The following is a 19,429-nucleotide window of genomic DNA, read 5'->3' on the forward strand; positions in this document are numbered from 1 at the left end:
TCTCCCTGCTATCAGCTTTTAACTGCTGAGAAAGACAGTCGTCCCTCACTAATCCCCCTTCCTGTGTGGTCCCCCCTCCCAGCACTGGCTCTAATGTTATCTCTGCTCAGGAGTTTATTTGTAACTTTGTTTCTCTCCCTCTGTCTCTCTGATCCAGGAGCTCCAACTGCCCGCCTGTATATTTTTTTCATCTTATCTTCATTTTTATTTATTAACATAGTTTTTTTTTTATTTAGCAGGAATTATGTGAGTTATGTTATATTTGTGTCTGATAATAGTGATTTTGTTGTAATTGTAGCTAAATACATCTTTAATATTTTCTTGGGGGGCCCTGCCAGGTAGTCTGTACGGGGCCCTCCGATTTCTAACAGCAGCCCTGATTATGTCATTCACATGTAGATCATGTGTGTGAGCTTTGAACTGCATATGACATCCCTTGCCTTCTATTTACCCCTTATTAACCCTTAGTTAACCTTAATTAACCATAATTAACCCCTTCTTACCCTTCTTTCTTTAACTGTAATTTTTCTGCTTTTTTTTTTTCATTAATCTATTCTTTTTCATTCATTTTGTTTGTTACTTTTTCAGTGAAACAAAACACCTTTTATTCTATAGTAAATAACGTTGCCATGCTTTGTGCCAAGAACTTCATTTTAGATGGGACAGATTATAAAATAAATTGTACATTTTTTTATGTACAGTAAAAATACTCTTTTAACAAAAACAAAAACTGGGACTATGGACCTGTACCATGTCGTTGGCCAATTGTATTTCGCGGCCACCCCTAATGTTAACTGCATTCTCCCTTAAAATAAAAACAGAAAAAAAAAATAAAAGAAAAAAATAATAATAATAATAATAATAATAATAATAATAATAAAGAAAAAAACTGTAAAACAAAATTATGTTTTTCTTTTATTGATTTTTTTTGTCTGCATATTCCATAGAAAATAACATCTTTGCAAATTGATTTTGCTAAAAGAGAGTCTATCCCTAAACCCCCCCCCCTCCCCCAACCAAAATAAAATAAATCATTGTATTACTTTGTTATCTTAAAGCAGTATTAAATCCAAAACCAAAAATATGATATATTGCAGAGGAGCTCCTGCTAAAACAATAAAAGTCAGCAGGTACAGATACTGTAGCTTATTACTTTTAATATACATGTCCAGGGATCCAGCGGTGTCCTCACCCGAGCCGATTCTTCAATTGGCTATCGGTGCTGTCACCACCATCTTGACTAAGGGAAACCGGCAGTGAAGCCTTGCAGCTTCACAGCTGGTTTACTTCTGGGCATGCGCGAAGTGCACTGCTCTTTGTGAATGGGCCGCAGTCTGCGGGGTGAGGAGGGGACCTGAGCTTCCGTTGCGAACTCAGCCTGAGGTGGGAGCCAAACCCAGGTGTCAAAATCAGGTACCCGCTCAACCCTCCCCCAAAAAAGTGCAAAATGTGGCACCAAAGGGGGGGGAGGAGGCAGACAAGTGGAGCTTCCTCTGTTGGGTGGAGCTCTGCTTTAAAGTGTTTGTAAATCTCAGACATGACATTTGAACAAAGCATATCCCTCTATAGTGTGTACTTGTCTCAATCCAGAGTTCTAAGTGTAAACTCTGTCTGCTGCTTTGTTCCTCTGCCAGAGGCGTAACTAGAACCTTCAGGGCCCCGGTGCAAGAAACCATGAAGGGCCCTCCAGACCCCTGGCCGGGGCCCTTCCCTTTAAGCCTGGGGCTCTTCCCACTGATCCTGGGGCCCTTTACTCTCATTGCAGGGCCCTTTATTACTGTCCTGCAGCGGGACCCTTTCACAAGTTCTGCAGTGGGCCCCCTTCCTGCCATCTTGGGGCCTCCCCATGGTGGTGGAATGCCAGGGCCCGGTCGCAAGTGTGACCTTTGCAATCCTGGAAGTTCACCCACTGGTGTCAGTAGTTTTTATTTTTTGGTATTTTATTGTATTATTTTTTATCATTTTATTTTATTTTTTTACAATGTCACTGACTATGACTCTGTCCATTCAGAAAAGGAAGGAGCTGGTAAATTACATATTTGCCGACCCCTTCCTGGTTCTCTATTGTGACACATCCCCTGCAGCAGCCGGCAGGAGAGGGGAGGGAGCACAGTGGGGGCAGCACAATGGGGGGGGGGGGGGGCAGGGGAGCACACAGGGGCCCAGAGACAGCAGAACACAAGTGAACTGGATAGGAGGAGTGGCGGGGGGCAGCATACAGAGGAACCAATCTCCTCCATTTTCCTCCTGCAGCTACAGGAGGAAAAAGGAGGACAGTGATTTCTCTACATGCTGCCCCCGCCGCCCCTCCTATCCAGGTGTACAGGGGAGCTGCACAGGCCCCTGGAGCATGGGGCCCGGTTGCAATTGCAACCCCTGTAGTTACGCCCCTGTCCTCTGCTATCACTTCTGACAAGTTTTGGTGACACCAAGAGAAAAATGGTGACAGGGGAGGGATCTACAGCTGACTGACAGCCTCAGCTCTGTCCCAGTGTGCTGTGTGGAGGGGGCGTGTCTCTTCCCTCCAATCAGCTCTCAGAGCTCTCCTCACTGAGCTCTGCAGAGTGTAACTTCAGCTCTCCGCCCCCTGTTTTCTGACAGCTCAGGCAAGCTTTATAAATTCAGCACTTTGAACTGATGTGGATAAGAGAAGACTGCAGATAGACAGATACAACTAATGTAGGAGGAGTTGTATCAGCTGAGGCCTGTCACTTCACTGGGTATATGGAAAGGTTTACAACCACTTTAATTTTCTTTTCGTACATCACCGGACACAGAGCCATAAATCATAACATATGGGTTATATAGCCACCTATAGGTGAAGGACACTGGCAACCAATCAGAAGTGATGACCCCCTATATAACCTCTCCCACTCAGGAAGTACCTCAATTTTTTCGCCAGTGTCTAAAAGGTGAAGGTGAAAGAACACACCTCCTGTTTTAGAGCGCCCCCACTCTGGATAAATGAGAAACAGAGACACTTTTGGACAGCAGCATTGTTAATCTGGGGGGAAAAGGAGTGTTCAATGTACTAGCAGATTTAGATAAACTAACAAATTGAAGCCAGACTCCAGGTAAAACGTTTTAAGAAGTCACAAGTTGCTTTTGGGATAAAGGTTTTACATACATAAATAAAGCCTGACCATTGTAAGCAACCCCTTTCAGTGTTAAATTGGTTTGTCTTAACCCTCTAGCTGATACATCTGCAGGACAGCTTGTTCTGTTGAAAAACAACAGACTAACTGGCAGGATCACCAGGTGAAAATAAAGGAAAGAAAGCCTAAAAAAAAAAACGAATGCAGCCATCACATCTAACATTTGGTAAACGGGAACATAATAAATGTTTGCTTTTGGGTTTAATGACACTTTGAGTAAAGACAAAGTGATTGCCAAATAAAGAGTCTGATAGTGGAAATGTAAACTTGCTCTGGTCGGAATCTCTCTGGTATAGCGGAAAGTTACACCATTGCTCAGATTTTGTGCTTTGTGCACCTTTCTGTCCCAGTGACCCCCATTCCTCCCATTTCTTTTACTGGTTATCAATGAAACACACAGTGAAGGGAAATTGCTTCATATACAATAAATAAAAACTTGATAGAAGTTCTCCTACTTGCTCAATGTATCCAAAACTAAAAAAAAATATCTGGCTAGCGTTGGGCTTTAAAATAGACCAGCCATGGAGGGTATTTTTTTTAAAAAATGGGGCATCTTAAAAAAAAGCTATTTGGGATAAATATAGTAGATAACATTCTTTAACAACCCTCAATCCAATTGTATAAAAGTGACGGGTCCTCTTTAGACTAACCACGTAAATACTGGTCTGCCTCCATTTAATGGCCACCTCCACTCCCTTCCTTTGACTTTGGTGACACCTGGCCTGTTTTCCGTGCCGCCTCCAGTGCGGTGACCCGCTGGTACAGTTCCTCCAGGAGCTCATTGTGGCCATTCAATAACTCAGTGAGAGCGGCCACCTTGTGGGCGAGTTGGGTATTGCTGATTTTGACCTTCTTGCGCCCCGTCATGTTATCCCTACAAGTCTTTGAGCTGCAGGGCCTGTGAGCTGGCGGCTCGGAGATGGTCTGGTTTACTTCTGTTTGGTTCCCGGGTTCTGTGGCGTCAACGGGGGCTTGGATTGCAGATTCCGGTTTTAATGTTTCTTCCATATTTTCCATTTTTTTTTGTATCAAGACCATTTGATTCTCTATGGTGTCCAGTCTGGCAGGCACTCGGCTGAAAAGTTCTGTAACATTTTCTTTTAGTTCTGAAAAAAACAAGATTTGGTTATAAGGATAAGTGTCGGGACAAGGTCAACTACAGGGTAAACATACCAAACTGCACCCCTCCCAAAATGTATGTGCATTATGTTGTCTTAGCAAAAATCCCCCCCCCCCCTCGAGCACTAATCTGCATGCTTACCCCCTAAGCAAAAAGCCTTAGTACAAATCTGTCCCCCCTGCTAAAATCCCTCCTGCAAGCACAAATCTTTGACCCCCCCTCCAAGCTCAAATCCTCTTTCTCTCCAAATCCCCCCAGTACAAATCGCCCTCCCTAAAAAAATCACCCCTCCTAACACAAATCCTCTCCCCAAATCTCCCCTCACAGCATGAACTCTCCACCCAATTCCCCCTCCTAGCACAAATCACCCCCCAACAAAAATTTCCCACCCTAGCACAAATACCACCAACCATCACTACTAGCTCAAATCCCCCCCCCCCCAAAAAAAAGTCACACCTCCTAGCACAAATCCCATCTGCCAAATCCCCCCTCCCAGCACAAACTCCCCCCCAATCCCCCCCCTAGCACAAACCCCCCCCCCCAAAAAAAATGTGTTCTCCTAGCACAAATACCCAAAAACATTCCTACTAGCACAGATACCCCCCCCCACCCAAAAAAAAAAACAATTCCCCACCTAGCACAAATCCCCCCCCCCACTACCATATCATCTCTTTAAGCACAACCCCCCTAAATACCCTCTCCTAGCACAAATTCTCTTCCCTATCCCGCCTCCTAACACAAATCTCCCCGAATCATCATTCCTAGCAAAACCCCCTAATTTTCCCTCCTAGAACAACTCTTATCCCCTGCCCCCCTCTCTGAATTCACCCCCCAACACAAATCCCTCATCCAATCTCCTCGTGGTGCCCCCCACACCTCATATGATACCACAGTGCCCAGGGCAGCTTTCCCTTTCGCCCAACCCTTGTCCCTGTGTCCTTGCAGAATACAGCTACTCCTCAAAAAATGTAACGGAAGTGAGGTTCTGGGCAAAAAATGCTTACTGCGCATGCGTCATGCGTTCCAACTTGGCCGCTATGCGTTCCAATAGGTTTCTTAATGTGACAGAACACGAAGGCAGCAGCGGACATCTTCTTACACCCGCGCAAGTCTTCAATTTCACACTTATTTTAGCAGTAAACTCACCTTATATGCTGAGATACAAGATTCAACTTTTATTATTATAGTGTTATTAGTATTATAGTATATACAGCGACATGCCTGCATGTAGAAGGTTGCGACGGCCATCTTGGTACACCCCGCACTGCTCAGCCCCAAACTGATTATATAGTGAAATAGGCTATTTTAGTATATAAGGGGAGTTAACTACTAAAATAAGTGTGAAATTTAAGACTTGCTTGGGTGTAAGAAGATCTCCCCTGCCACCTTCCTATTCTGTCAGATTAGGAAACCTATTGAAACTAGGGATGGACCGATTTTCGGCAAAGCCGATATATCGGGGGCCGATCTGCACTTTCCCCGATATATCGGAATCGGCCCCTGAGGTTCCCGATATTGTCGATACTTTGGGAAAGTGCTGTACTGGAGTGATGCCTGCAGCTAGAGGCATCACCCCGGGACCGCCGTCCATAGCCAACAGTCGGCTGTCTTGTAATGATAACCAATGGTGCTGAGAAGCCACTCTGCTGTCATTACAAGAAGCGGGAGGAGACGTCCCCTCCCCCCCCCTCCCGCTGCCTTCTGCGGCTCGCCCGGGTCTCCCGTCCCACCGGGAGACCCGGGCATCCTACCTGCATGGCCGCTGAAGACCTGATCAAAGCGTTTTGAATGCTTTTAAGTGCAGAGGAGGAATTTGGGGTCTTGTAGACCCCCAGGTCCCTCCACAAAAGTACCTGTCAAGTAAAAATTAAAAAAAAAAAAATGATTTTTTAAATGTACGAAAATATCAGCCCATATCGGCCTATAACGATACGCGATGACCAAAATATCGGTATCGGCAATGAAAAAACGATATCGGACGATCACTAATTGAAACGCATAGCGGCCATGTTGGAACGCATAGCGCAGTAAGCAATTTTGTTCACAGCGTTACTTCCGTTGCATTTTCTGATGGGTAGCGGTATTCTGATACAACCCCAGCCCTGATAAGGATTAATAGAGTTCCTCATAGGGACCAACGATAAATGCAGTACATGTGCATTACTGTGATCCTTTCACCTGCTCCATGTCCAAGGAAAGGATCAATGGGGAATTTAGGTAGAACTATAGGCAAAACTTTTCTTTTTTTTTTATTTTGGATAGAGTAATGGAGGATTATAACCCTTGCTGAGTGTTTTCCTCCATCTGTGTCCCATTAGGGAGATTTCCCTTCACTTCCTGTCCCCTAACCAAACAGGAAGTGAGAGGAAATCCCTGTAATTCGAGGGAATTCCTTGGGTCCCCCAGGTCACCAGAACTAGTGTCCCCATTGGAAGATTTCCGCTCTATTACTTTTCTGGGGACAACCCAAAATTAGCGATTTTCTTTTACTTTAATTTTCAATGATAATGGAAAACAGGACAAATAGAAGGGGGGGGGGGATCTCCTTAAAGCGGAGCCCCCCCCCCTCCTCTGCTGCCACATTTGGCACCTTTCGGGGGGAGGGGGAGCAAGTACTTGTTTTTGACAGGTACCTGTCCCCACATCTGGGTGACCTTGCCGCAAGGTCCACCAGACGTTCAGCCGCCCTCCTTGTCTCTCTGCCGCCACCAAAAGGCTTTACTGTCAGTTTTTCTTAAAAGGAATAGTGGCAGGAATACCCAAGAGCTGAATGAAGAGTTGGCTAGGTAGTTGACATTGCGGGCTCCCTGGACAGGTAAGTGTCCTATTATTAAAAGTCAGCAACAACAGTATTTGTAGCTGCTGACTTTTAATTTTTCGTGGGGGGGGGGGGGGCTGGAGCACCACTTTATCGGGGGCACAGACAACATTAAAACTGACAAGCATTCTAATCCCTCTCCAATCTATCCAACAGAAGAAAAAAAAAAGTTTTCCCTTTTGCCCCCGTTCACATCAGTGAGATCTGACAAGTCAAATCGCATGTCAAATCGCAGCCTATTGCCGGCAATTGCACCGTCCCAATCAGTGCGCCGCACCGACTTCCAAAAGTAGTTTGCTGCACTACTTTTGGTGACTTCGGGGGCGACTTCGACGTGTGTGCATGAACCCGCACAGATGTCTTTTTTTAAGTCATCCCCGAAACCGGACTGAAATGCGGCTTTGAAATCATATGAGTTCAGTTGAAGTTGCGCAATTTCAAAGCCGTGTTTATTGTGAATGGGGGGCTTTGTTATTCTTTAACCGCTTCAGCCCCACCCACCATACATTTACTGCGGCACTCAGCCGCTGCTGGGCAAAGCGACGTAGCCCTACGCCGCTCGCTCAGGAGACTGTAGGGGGCAAGCGCACCAGCGGCAGCGGCGCGCTCCCACCCCCGCTCGTTAGCAGGGGAGCCAGCATGTGTGACTGGCGGCTCCGATGGCCGCCGGCCACTCGCAATCTCCCGCAGCAGAGAGAGAAGGACAGACGGCTGATGTAAACACAGCCGTCTGTCATTCTCCCTGAAGTAATATGTGATCCTGCTATATAGGATCGCATGTCTCTGTGATTACTTCACAAGCCACTCCCCCTGACAGTTAGAATCACGCCCCCTAGGGATACATTTAACTCACTGATTACCAGTAAAGTTAACCCCTTCCCTGCCAGTGTAATTTTTACAGTAACAGTGCATATTTATAGCGCTGATTACTGTAGTAATGTCACTGGTACCCCCAAAAGTTCTAAAATGTCAGTTAAGGGTCCGATCTGTCCGCCGCAATGTCACAATCCTGCAAAAAAAAATTGCAGATCGCCGCCATTAATAGTAAAAAAAAAAAACAATAAAAATGACAAATCTTTCCCGTAGTTAGTAAACGCAATAACTTTTCTGCTAAACAATCAAAATACGCTTATTGCGATTTTGTTTTTACCAAAAATATGCAGCAGAAAACAAATTGGCCTAAAATGTTAAAAAATTTAGATTTTTACATTTTTTTTGAGAATTTCATATAAAAAAATGTGAAAAGAATTGTTATTTTTTCAAAATTGACGCTCTTTTTTTGTTTATAGCGCAAATAATAAAAATCGCACAAGTAATCAAATACCACCAAAGGAAAGCTCTATTTGTGGGGAAAAAAAAGACTTAAATTTTGTTTGGGTACAGCGTCGCACGACCGTGCAATTGTCTGTTAAAATCACGCAGTGCCGAATCGCAAAATAGGGCCTGGTCATTGAGCAGCCGAATCCTCCGGGGCTAAAGTGGTTAAACCTTCCTGTGTGAGAATATGTGCCGTGTGATGGCAAGAAATGTTTGCAACCGGGAGCATTGCAGGTGGTGTTCGTGGTCACCATAAAATCTCCACTTCTGTCCAACAGCTCTGTTTAAACTTCCTGATTGAAATTTACTTGAAGCTAAAAAAAATTTTTCTTTTTCTTTTAAGATTTTGTTTATTTTGCGTTTTATTTTTAATAAATTGTAAAGGAAATAGAATCATTTTGTAAGACAATCGGCTCGATTCACAAAACTTTACACAAGCCTAAGGCACGCTATGTTCAGCCATGTGACTGTTTTCAGATGTTATTGGACTCAGCTGAAGATAAATAGAACATCCTTATCCTGGTGTGTTAGGTTTGTTAACCAAAGCCGGCCATAGATGGAAGGAAATTCAGCCGGTTTAGCAGGGACCGGCCTGAATTTCGATCCATCTATAGCAGTGATGGCGAACCTTGGCCCCCCAGATGTTTTGGAACTAAATTTTGCATGATGCTCATGCACACCGCAGTGTAGTTGAGCATCATGGTAAATATACCGTATTTATCGGCGTATAACACGCGCCGGCGTATAACACGCACCTAAATTTTAGGGCAGAAATTTCAGGAAAAAAGCTGAAATTTAAAATAAACAGCCTTGAACAGTGTCCTTAAATGCAGCCTCCCCAGTGCAGTGCCCATACATGCAGCCTCGCCAGTGCAGTACCCATACATGCAGCCTCGCCAGTGCCCATACATGCAGCCTCGCCAGCGCCAGTGCCCATACATGCAGCCTCGCCAGCGCCAGTGCCCATAATTGCAGCCTCACCAGCACCAGTGCCTATAATTGCAGCCTCGCCAGCGCAGTGCCCATACATGCAGCCTCGCCAGCTCCAGTGCCCATAATTGCAGCCTCGCCAGCGCCAGTGCCCACAATTGCAGCCTCGCTAGCGCCAGTGCCCATACATGCAGCCTTGCCAGTGCCCATACATGCAGCCTCGCCAGCGCCCATAATTGCAGCCTTGCCAGCGCCCATAATTACAGCCTCGCCAGCGCCAGTGCCACTATACAAATCACTTGTCCAGAAAGCAGCGCCGAGAGGTAGAAGGGCGGGCGGCGCCGAGGAGAAGGAAGGATGCGCTGTCATCGGAAGTCCCAGCGCCTACAATTGATGTCGGCATAGGAGGCGGGACTTCCAATGACACACCCTTCTCCTCGGCGCCGCCCGCCCCCTTCTACCTCTCAGCGCTGCTAGTGCTTTCTGGACTTTTTTTTTTTTATATCGGCGTATAACACGCACTGCTACTTTTTCCTCCATTTTTAGGAGGAAAAAGTGCGTGTTATACGCCGATAAATACGGCAGTTCCAAAACATCTGGGGTGCCAAGGCTCGCCATCACTGATCTATCTAATCATATATTTAGCATAGATGGGGCCAGTGCCGCTGATAAGGCAATACAGCCAGCCCTTCTGTACTGGGCCTGGTCCTATCAGTTAAAAAGGGGGACCCAGGCACCTGCTGAATAGGAGGGCCGGCTGTACTGTCTTATGGCAGACCCTAATTCTCTTTTGCCTCCCTCTGCAGTGCTGCCAGCTTCTCCTCCTCTTTCTCCCCCTGGCTGCACAGAAAAGGGTGTGGTTCTAGCACATGCGCCCCTTCCATCTTCTGCCCGGGCTCCCCTTTGTGCCCCTTTCCCTTGCAGCGCTGCCAGCTTCCCCTCTTTTCTGCTGGTAGCTTCTGCGGGTACACAGGGGGATGTTTCACAATGGAGATCAGGGGAAGGGGCTGGTAAATATGTAATTTACTGGCCCCTTCCTTTGAATGAACACAGTGAGAAATTGGTACCAATCACTCCTGTGTCCATGCATTACTGAAGCATAGTAAACTGTGCTTCAGTTTGTGAAGGAGCCGGAAGCCTCAGAGTGCTTCCTATTCATTCATCTGAGGAGCTGAGGCTGCAGGGAAATGGACTAATAAATCTATGTAATTTTCAGCTTTCCAGTCAGATAGGCTGTATGGGGCCCCGTGATTTCTAACAGCAACCCTGGATGGGGCTATCTGTTGATCTTCTCTTGTTTAGCCCATCATGTATGGCTTGCTTTACACAGCCCTTTCAAAGGTAAAAATTCCCAGAGCGGCTTTTCAGCTAAAAAGAATAAGCCACTATTTAAAGACGTTTTAAAAAAATATTGAGCCTAGGAATACTAACAACCAATTGTGTAATAATTTAAAATAAAATGGTAATATACTTCCGGCATCCGGGATGTAGCCTGGATCTGCAGGACGCCAGGATTTCAATGAAGTCTTGGGATGATCCCACCCATTCCGGGATGTTTGGGAGGTATGGTTATGCCCCTGAATATGTGTACTACTTTGTTTACTAAAGTAATTACAAGGTTAATGCTGAATTAATAGGCACATAGCAGAAGTGTAAAAATTGTTCCATAAATGGTATACAGGTGCAAGAGAAATCATGTACCGTGGCAAGATCCGGCAGACATTCTTGTCATCCTCTTCACTTTCCTCCATGCCTCTTCCTGCTCCTTCTGCAAATTTTGGAACTGAAGCCATAATTCAACCAGTCCAATGTACATCCTGGGGACAGCCTGAAACACAGATGATAATCGGCTCACTGTATGAGATCTGAGAGCCAGCTGATATGACACTGATACTGTAACTTCTACACTACACGTCTGCACCAAAACGCCATGCCAATGTTGACCATTATAGCCTATGGCTTTCAATTTCAAGCTTAGGTTCCCTTTAAGAGTCAGTCCATCAGAAACGAATCATTCAGAGTTTGGTAGATGCTGGATAATTAAAACCCCTCACAGTTTATTCTATTTCCTGGGGACTTTATTGGTGAGATCTCTATGCTAAGATTCTGATTCTGCACACCTGCTCTGCCCAATTGTAGGGGTGCCCCACCATCACTGCTAGATATTTTATCTTATTTAAGCTGGAACACACAATAGTAGGAAAACACAAAACCCTCTGGTGAACAGGAACAGAGTCCGGAATTACGGCAGGGAAAAGTTAGGGCCCTTTCACACGGGTGCTCCGTATGCCCGCAAATCATCCTATTTTTTTGCGGATGATTTGCGGACATAATGTAAGTCAATGGCATTGCGGATGTCAGCGGAATACCATCCGCTGACATCCGATTTTCTTCCTTTCAGTTCGGTTACGTTTTTTGGAACGGAACAGAACCCTATTTTTCCTCCGTTCAAAAAACGGAAAGGAAGGAAAATTGGATGTCAGCGGTGTCATCCGCTGACATCCGCAGTGCCCATAGACTTACATTATGTCCGCATATCATCCGCAAACGGATGGGATGACATGCGGACATACGGAGCGGATGACACAAGTGTCATCCTCTCCGTGAAAAAAAAAAAAAAGTCCTGCAGCGGAGAAAAACAGCAGAGCGGCCGTGTGAAAGAGGCCTTTTTGTTTAGGTATCTAGACGTATAGTATAAAACAAGAAAAAGGGATGAATTCTGACTTTATAGGTCACAAAAGGAGGGGTGCTTACAATTGATAAAACATTTATAGATTTATTTGATACAAAACATAAAAAAACAAATGCATAGGATAAGACAATACATAATAAAATATTCCAAATAGGAATATGAATGATGTACAGATTCCAAACACATAGTGAAGGTCTCCAAAGCAATACATTTTACAATTTACAATTACATCAATTGTAAGCACCCCTCCTTTTGTGGCCTATAAAGCCTGAATTCACCCCTTTTTTCTTGTTGTTTACTATGCAACTATGGATGTTGGTCTATTAGATCACGGGAATTTTTCAAAGTATCTAGATGTAAAAAGCTATGGAAGACTTGGTCGGGCTTTGGTCGAGCAATCACCAAAGTGTACCAGTTTCAACACCAGCTTTAATAGTTAAGAAACGTATTATGAAATCTGTATTCTTTGTCCTTGAAATGACCTAAATGGAAGCACTTTTTTGGTAATTACTTGAAGCGTCAACTTTAATTTAAAGAGACCCTGTAATCTTGTCTATTCAGGGCATGTGATAGGGTTGTTATAAAGCCCACCACCCACCCACCTTATACTTACCTTCACAATTCTTTCCCATTGCTCCATCTCTTCCGCAGCTGCTGCAAAATACCTGGTGTACGGGCTTACACTGGGTGAAAATGCCACCCCCTTTTGCCCTGTGACAGTGTTAGGGCCAAACAGTTGGCCGCTAAATCTAAGCATTATATCAGGGAGAAAATCACATGTTCTTCTATACCTAGAAGCACCAGAGATTTTGTGACTGCTGCAAAAGAGGAAGAATCAGCAGGGGAGTTCTGTGATGGTTAGTTTAGAGTGGTAATGGGGAGTGGGGTGTATTAAATAAAACCTTGTTACTTTGCCATGAATGTGCAAGGTGACAGGGTATCTTGAAAAAAGTCACTGCTTCAAGTAATTGCCAATAGTTCCCCAAACAAGTCTCTCTAGACCAGGGTTTTTTAACCAGGGTTCCTTCAAATGTTGATAGCAGTTCCTCGAGCAATGATCAGTTTCTGCCTATCAGATACGTTCCCACTGACACCATTGATCCTTTTAGCTATCTGTGCACTGGTAAATTTTTCCAATAACCACAAGTGAAAGGAGCATTCTTCCCAATGACTATCACACGTTTCTCAACTCCGGTCCTCAGGGCACACTAACAGGCCAGGTTTGCAAGAAAACTGAAATACATCACAGGTGATATCATTTGCTGCGCAGTGATTGCAGTACTCTAGTCTGCATCTCCCCAAGTTAAAGCGGTTGCAAACCCTAAAACGCAAAAAAAAAAAAATGCAAGACAAAGGCATAATGAGCTAGTATGCATCGCATATATTACTTACCTTAGAACGAAGCCCCGACACAGACCCCCGGACATCGCTGCGGTCGCTGCCATGATCCCTCGCCGTCTCTTCCGGGTTCGGCAGCTCCGGCGCTGTCATTGGCCGGGAGTGATTTTCCGGCAAGCAAAACTGAAGGTCCCCCCGGACCTTCAGAGCGCATGCGCTGCTCGCGTGAGCGGCTGCATGCACTGCAAATATCTCCTAAACCGTGCCGCTTTAGGAGATATTAATTGTACCTACAGGTAAGCCTTATTATAGGCTTACCTGTAGGTAAAAGTGTAAAAAAGCGGGATACTACCGCTTTAATACTTAAAATCTGGCCTGTAAGTGTGCCCTGAGGACCGGAGTTGAGAAATACTGCACTAATGTATCATGAGTTGTAGATATAGTCATTTTTAGCAGGGGTTCTGCGGGATCGTAAAGTTATTGCAAGGGTTCCTTTGCGTTGAAAAGGTTGAGAAAGGCTGCTCTAGACTATAGCAATAACACAAGAGAACTTAAACAAGTCTTTCCCAAATTAAAGAAAATGTTGTGCTGACCTGTTTTATGAGTTCAGGTCTCCATCCTTGGAATGTTGGTTGGTCCACAATCTGGAGAGCCTGGTTAAGCTCTTTCCTGATATCTGCTTCTGAGAAGTTCTTATTTGGCAGCTGCCACCCAACATCTCCAGAAGAGAGGCCACAGAGGAGACAGAAGAAAATACCAACTAAATTCCTCCGGAGCTTCATTGCACTCATTCAAGTCATCCGCTACAGGCAAGACTTAGACCTGCAAAAGACCTCTTGTAACACAAAGACACATTAACAGTGAAGAAAGGATGGATGGGTAACATGATCTGAGCCTCAGCACCTCAATGACTTGTTATTCTTTGGTTATTTAAAGTTCTCAGCTCAGCAGGAAATCTTCTCCATATGACAAAGAGAAGAAGCTCACCCTGGGTGGGAAGACTTTCTCCAAACATACACTTTCTTCAAACATACACCAACAACTTAATGTTGTGTAACTAGTGTCAGAGCAGTTGAAGGCTTTCTAAAGTTTAAAGTAGACGCACACTCCAAATGATGTTTCGTTTGCTAAAGCACTGTCTAAGATGAACTAAGCTAAACATTTTTAAATTCTTTAACCACTTAAGCCACGGAAGATTTTACCCCCTTCCTGACCAGGGGGTATTTTGCGATTCGGCACTGCCTGACTTTAACGGACAATTGCGCGGTCGTGCGACGCTGTACCTAAACTAATTTGACGTCCTTTTTTTCCCACAAACAGAGCTTTCTTTTGGTGGTATTTGATCACCTGTGCGATTTTTTTATCATGCGCTATAAACAAAAAAAGAGCGTCAATTTTGCAAAAATAACAATATTTTTCACATTTTTTTATATGAAATTCCCCCAAAAAAATGTAAAAATCAAAATTTTTTAACATTTTCGGCCAATTTGTTTTATGCTACATATGTTTGGTAAAAAAAAAATCGCAAAAAGCGTATTTTGATTGGTTTGTGCAAAAGTTATCGCGTTTACTAACTAAGGGAAAGATTTTTGTTGTTTTTTTTAACGGGTAATGGCGGCGATCTGCGATTTTTTTGCGGGACTGCGACATTGGGGCGGACAGATCGGACCCTTGACTGACATTTTTGACACTTTTGGGGTTACCAGTGATATACATATGCACTGTTACTGTAAAATGACACTGGTAGTGAAGGGGTTAACTTTTTTTGAGAGGGAGGGGTGGTGTGTGTCCCTAGGGGCGTGATTCTAACTGTGATTGGCTGTGGCTTGAGATGTAGGAACAGTGATCAACGGTCCTACATAGTAGAACCATATGATCACTGTTCCTACACAGGGGAGAATGACAGGCGGCCTATTTACATCAGGTGAGGACATCGGGTCCGCCGGGCACACACACGGGGGGGGGGCCCGTGACCGCGCGGGAGCGCACCTCCGGCGGCGCGCGCTCGCTCCCCAGAGCCTCACAGGCTAGTGACGTAAATATACGTCACTTTGCCTGTGAGGGGCTGACCGCCGCAGTATATGTACTTGCGGCGGTCGGCAAGTGGTTAATAAAAATCTATTTTGTTTTTTTTCTTCCTTTTTTTCAACTCATTACTGTTGATTGCCTCCAGTCTCATTGAGCCACCTCTTGTCTACATGCACAAACTGCAGAGTCGGCTGCACATCATTATTCTGGGCCGGCTTCCCATTATCGACAACGGTGAACCATGTCTGCGCACAGTCGCTTGTAGAGCATTTGTGACAGGTAGACAACGTAGGAGCACAATTGGGAAGTCCCTGTTATGGTGTGGCATAGACCTACATCTTTTGGTTCATAGCTGCACCAGCTTTAGAAATACATGGGTATGCTCCCCCAAAATGTTTTGCTTGTTTATTATGTATTCGGTCTGACCAGACTACCGAGGTTGAGCAACCCTCACCCACCCCCCACACACACCTGTACTCTATCAGTGTCCACTATCAAGTGGATATAGGAGGAGTCCCCTGTAGTGCATTTGCACATCTTTCCCAGCAAGGAGTATTATCTCCAAGGGTTAGAAAGGCTGGATTCATCTCTTTTTCATGGATAGTGTAGGACCCACTGATAATGGGGTACTTTGACGCAGTGGTGGGCTTGAGCACTATATGGCCATATGGTGGGACCAAATCCCCATTTTTATTTATGGATTGTCTTCAAATTTGGTAAAAATTTCTTTTGCATGTTCTTTTTTAATGTACATCAGAGAGGTACCTATAGTCATTGGTAAATGGTGAGTATGATATAGCAAACCACTTCTTTTTACAGACCTGGGATCACAGCTTCTAGCAAGACATCTTCCAGCACTAATTTCCTTTGTGGCTTTAGATGTCATGTTACATGCTGAGAGCCACAAAGAAAGACAATGCTGGTCCACTTTCATTAGCCCACAGAAATCTAATGTTACCACGAAAAGACCAGTTGGTTGTATTTGCCAACTGGTCCAAAAGTTCCTAGTCCACCAATAGGTAGATTATAGGCTTCTTTGGAATCTGGGGCTATTATGAAATAAATGCTAATACTAATGAAAATACAATGAAGGACTACCATCAAGGTGTCTACCATGAAAGAATCAGTTGGTTGCATTTGGCTTCCAGGGCAAACATTTCTAGTCTATCACTGGGTAGATTAAAGGCCTCTTCAGAATCTGTGGCTAATATTAACAAAATGTCATTAATAATAGAAAAAACAAGGAAGGCCTACTATGAAAGTGCCTACTTTCAAAGAACCAATTAGTGGTGTTTGCCTTCCAGGCCGAAAATTCCTTGTCCTCTTCTGGGTAGACTGTTAGCTTCCTCAGGATCTGGGATTAACACCATCAAAACACATATATACTTGAAAAAGTAAATCAAATAGGCAAAAGAGAGTAATACTTGAGACAATACCATTTACCTGTTATGTTACTGAACGTATGGTGTAACTGTAAATCTGTATAAATCAGCTGTAGGATAATTGAAACCCATTCAGTTGTAACGCCGAGTGCTCCGGGTTCCGTGGCTTCCCCGGAGCACTCAAGGCGTCCTGCGGGCTGCAGCGCTCCGGTCGGCGTCCCCGACCATGAGCGCTGTTCCCCCGCATTAGTGAAACTCACCCGCCGGGTCCTCTCTGCTCCCGGCGCACGCCGGGTTCCTTCCTCCTCTCGGCGCGCGCGGCCCCGCTCCCTAGGGCGAGCGCGCGCCGCAGCATGTAAATTTAAAGGGCCAGTGCACCACTAATTGGTGCCTGGTCCAATCAGCCCAAATTCAATAAAAACCCACTTCCCCTTCCTGTCCTTGCCGGATCTTGTTGCCTTTGGTACCTTGAGAAAGCTTTTGGTGTATCGTTCCCTGCCTGTGTATCTGACCTTCTGCTGTTGCCCCTGACTACGAACCTTGCCGCCTTCCTTGACCCTTTGCTCCGTCTGACCTTGCCTTTGCCTTGTCCTTCTGTACCGCGCCTGAATCAGCTGTCTTTGAGGTTGAGCCGTTACCGGAGGATACGACCTGGTTGCTACCGCCGCAGCAAGTCCATCCCGCCTTGCGGCGGGCTCTGGTGAAAACCGGTAGTAACTTAGAACCGGTCCCCTGGTACGGTCCACGCCAATCCCTCACTGACACAGAGGATCCACCTCCAGTGCCATCACCTGCCGCCAGTCCGGACCCTGACAGTAGATCCGGCCATGGATCCCGCTGATGTGCCGCTGCCTAGTCTCGCTGACCTCACTACCGTGGTTGCCCAGCAGTCCCAGCAGATTGCCCAACAAGGACAACAACTGGCACAGTTGACCGCCATGCTGCAACAGCTTCCTACCGCACCGCAGCAGCCGCCTGCTTCTGCTTCTGCTTCCGCTCCACCTCCGCAGCCGGTGGCCGCCACCTCCGCTAGAATCCGTTTGTCTCTCCCGGACAAGTTTGATGGGGATTCTAAGATGTGCCGGGGATTCTTGTCCCAATGTTCCCTACACCTGGAGATGTTGGCCGACCAGTTTCCTACGGAACGATCTAAGGTGGCCTTCATGGTCAGCTTATTGTCTGGGAAGGCCTTGGCCTGGGCCACACCACTTTGGGACCGCAATGATCCTGCCACTGCCTCCGTCCAGTCTTTCGTCTCTGAAGTCCGCAGTGTCTTCGAGGAACCTGCCCGTGCCTCGTCAGCAGAAACGGCCTTGCTAAACCTCGTCCAAGGAGACGCTACAGTAGGCGAATATGCTATACAATTTCGCACACTGGCCTCCGAACTGTCTTGGAACAACGACGCCCTCTGCGCAACTTTTAAAAAAGGTTTATCCAGCCATATCAAGGATGCTCTAGCCGCACGAGAAATACCTGACTCCCTGACGGAACTCATCCAGTTGGCTACTCGCATAGATATGCGCTTCCTTGAAAGACGCCGGGAACTTCGCCAAGAAAAGAATCTTGTTCGCAACAGGCGTTATCCACGCCTGGCACCTCTCTTCCAGCAACCATTGCAACCGGTTGCTGCGCCTCCCGCCGAGGAGGCCATGCAAGTGGATCGGGCTCGCCTGACCCAGCAAGAAAGGTCTCGCCGGAGGAATGAGAATTTATGTTTATATTGTGGGAGTTCCGAACATTTCTTAAAGGACTGTCCAGTTCGTCCACAGCGTCAGGGAAACGCTCGCACCTAGTGAACGTAGGAGAGGCGTCGCTGGGTGTAGAGTCTTCCTCTCCACGTTTGATGGTTCCAGTACGGATTTCTTCTACCGCTAAAGTCTTCTTCCCTGCACAGGCCTTCTTGGACTCTGGTTCTGCAGGAAACTTCATTAGAGCCTCCTTCATAAACCGCTTTAACATTCCTGTGATCCGTCTCGTCAAGCCTTTCTTCATTTCTACAGTTAACGGTGAGAATCTAAACTGTACCGTGCGTTATCGCACAGAACCTGTGCTCATGACCATAGGAGTCCTCCACCAAGAGACCATTGAATTTTTTGTTCTACCGAACTGCACCTCTGACGTCCTTCTTGGCCTGCCCTGGCTCCAGCGCCACTCTCCTACCCTCGACTGGACCTCTGGGGACATTAAATCATGGGGTCCTACCTGCCACACTCATTGCCTCAAGTCGGTACCTACTAGACAAGTCTCCGTTTCCTCACCATTGCTCGGTCTTCCTAAGGCTTATCTGGACTTCTCTGACGTCTTTTGCAAGAAGCAGGCGGAGGTCTTACCACCACATAGACCCTATGATTGTCCCATTGATTTGCTTCCTGGTACCACGCCACCCCGTGGCAGGATCTACCCTCTTTCCATCCCTGAAACCAAGGCCATGTCAGAATACGTTCAGGAGAACCTTAAGAAAGGTTTTATCAGGAAATCCTCTTCTCCTGCCGGAGCAGGATTTTTCTTTGTTGCCAAAAAGGATGGGTCACTACGCCCATGTATTGACTACCGCGGTCTTAACAAAATCACGGTAAAAAATCGCTACCCTTTGCCTCTCATCTCGGAACTCTTTGACCGTCTGCGCGGAGCAAGGGTCTTCACCAAGCT

General features: G+C 45.9%; 1 protein-coding gene across 1 annotated transcript; it reads right to left on the bottom strand.

Annotated features, from left to right (window-relative positions):
• Positions 1 to 3,717: 3,717 nt before the first annotated feature.
• On the bottom strand, positions 3,718 to 14,258 carry LOC309557345 (uncharacterized protein). The gene is made up of 3 exons (XM_082260021.1): positions 13,964 to 14,258; positions 11,042 to 11,168; positions 3,718 to 4,261 (listed from the first exon to the last, which is right to left on the bottom strand). The coding sequence occupies exons 1-3, from the start codon at positions 14,159 to 14,161 to the stop codon at positions 3,831 to 3,833; spliced, it is 756 nt and encodes a 251-aa protein (XP_082116147.1). The 5' UTR covers positions 14,162 to 14,258; the 3' UTR covers positions 3,718 to 3,830.
• Between the last annotated feature and the right edge of the window lie 5,171 nt (positions 14,259 to 19,429).

Source organism: Pelophylax lessonae, assembly GCF_965119305.1.
Source record: "Pelophylax lessonae genome assembly, chromosome: 6".
Classification (NCBI taxonomy): Eukaryota; Metazoa; Chordata; class Amphibia; order Anura; family Ranidae; genus Pelophylax; species Pelophylax lessonae.

Excerpts from the sequence above, each read along its gene's own strand:
- LOC309557345 (XM_082260021.1), bottom strand. The coding sequence starts at position 14,161 with ATGAGTGCAATGAAGCTCCGGAGGAATTTAGTTGGTATTTTCTTCTGT. Across the intron at positions 11,169-13,963 it reads GACCTGAACTCATAAAACAG|GCTGTCCCCAGGATGTACAT; the intron begins GTCAGCACAACA and ends TCTGTGTTTCAG. Across the intron at positions 4,262-11,041 it reads GTCTGCCGGATCTTGCCACG|AACTAAAAGAAAATGTTACA; the intron begins GTACATGATTTC and ends TGTTTTTTTCAG.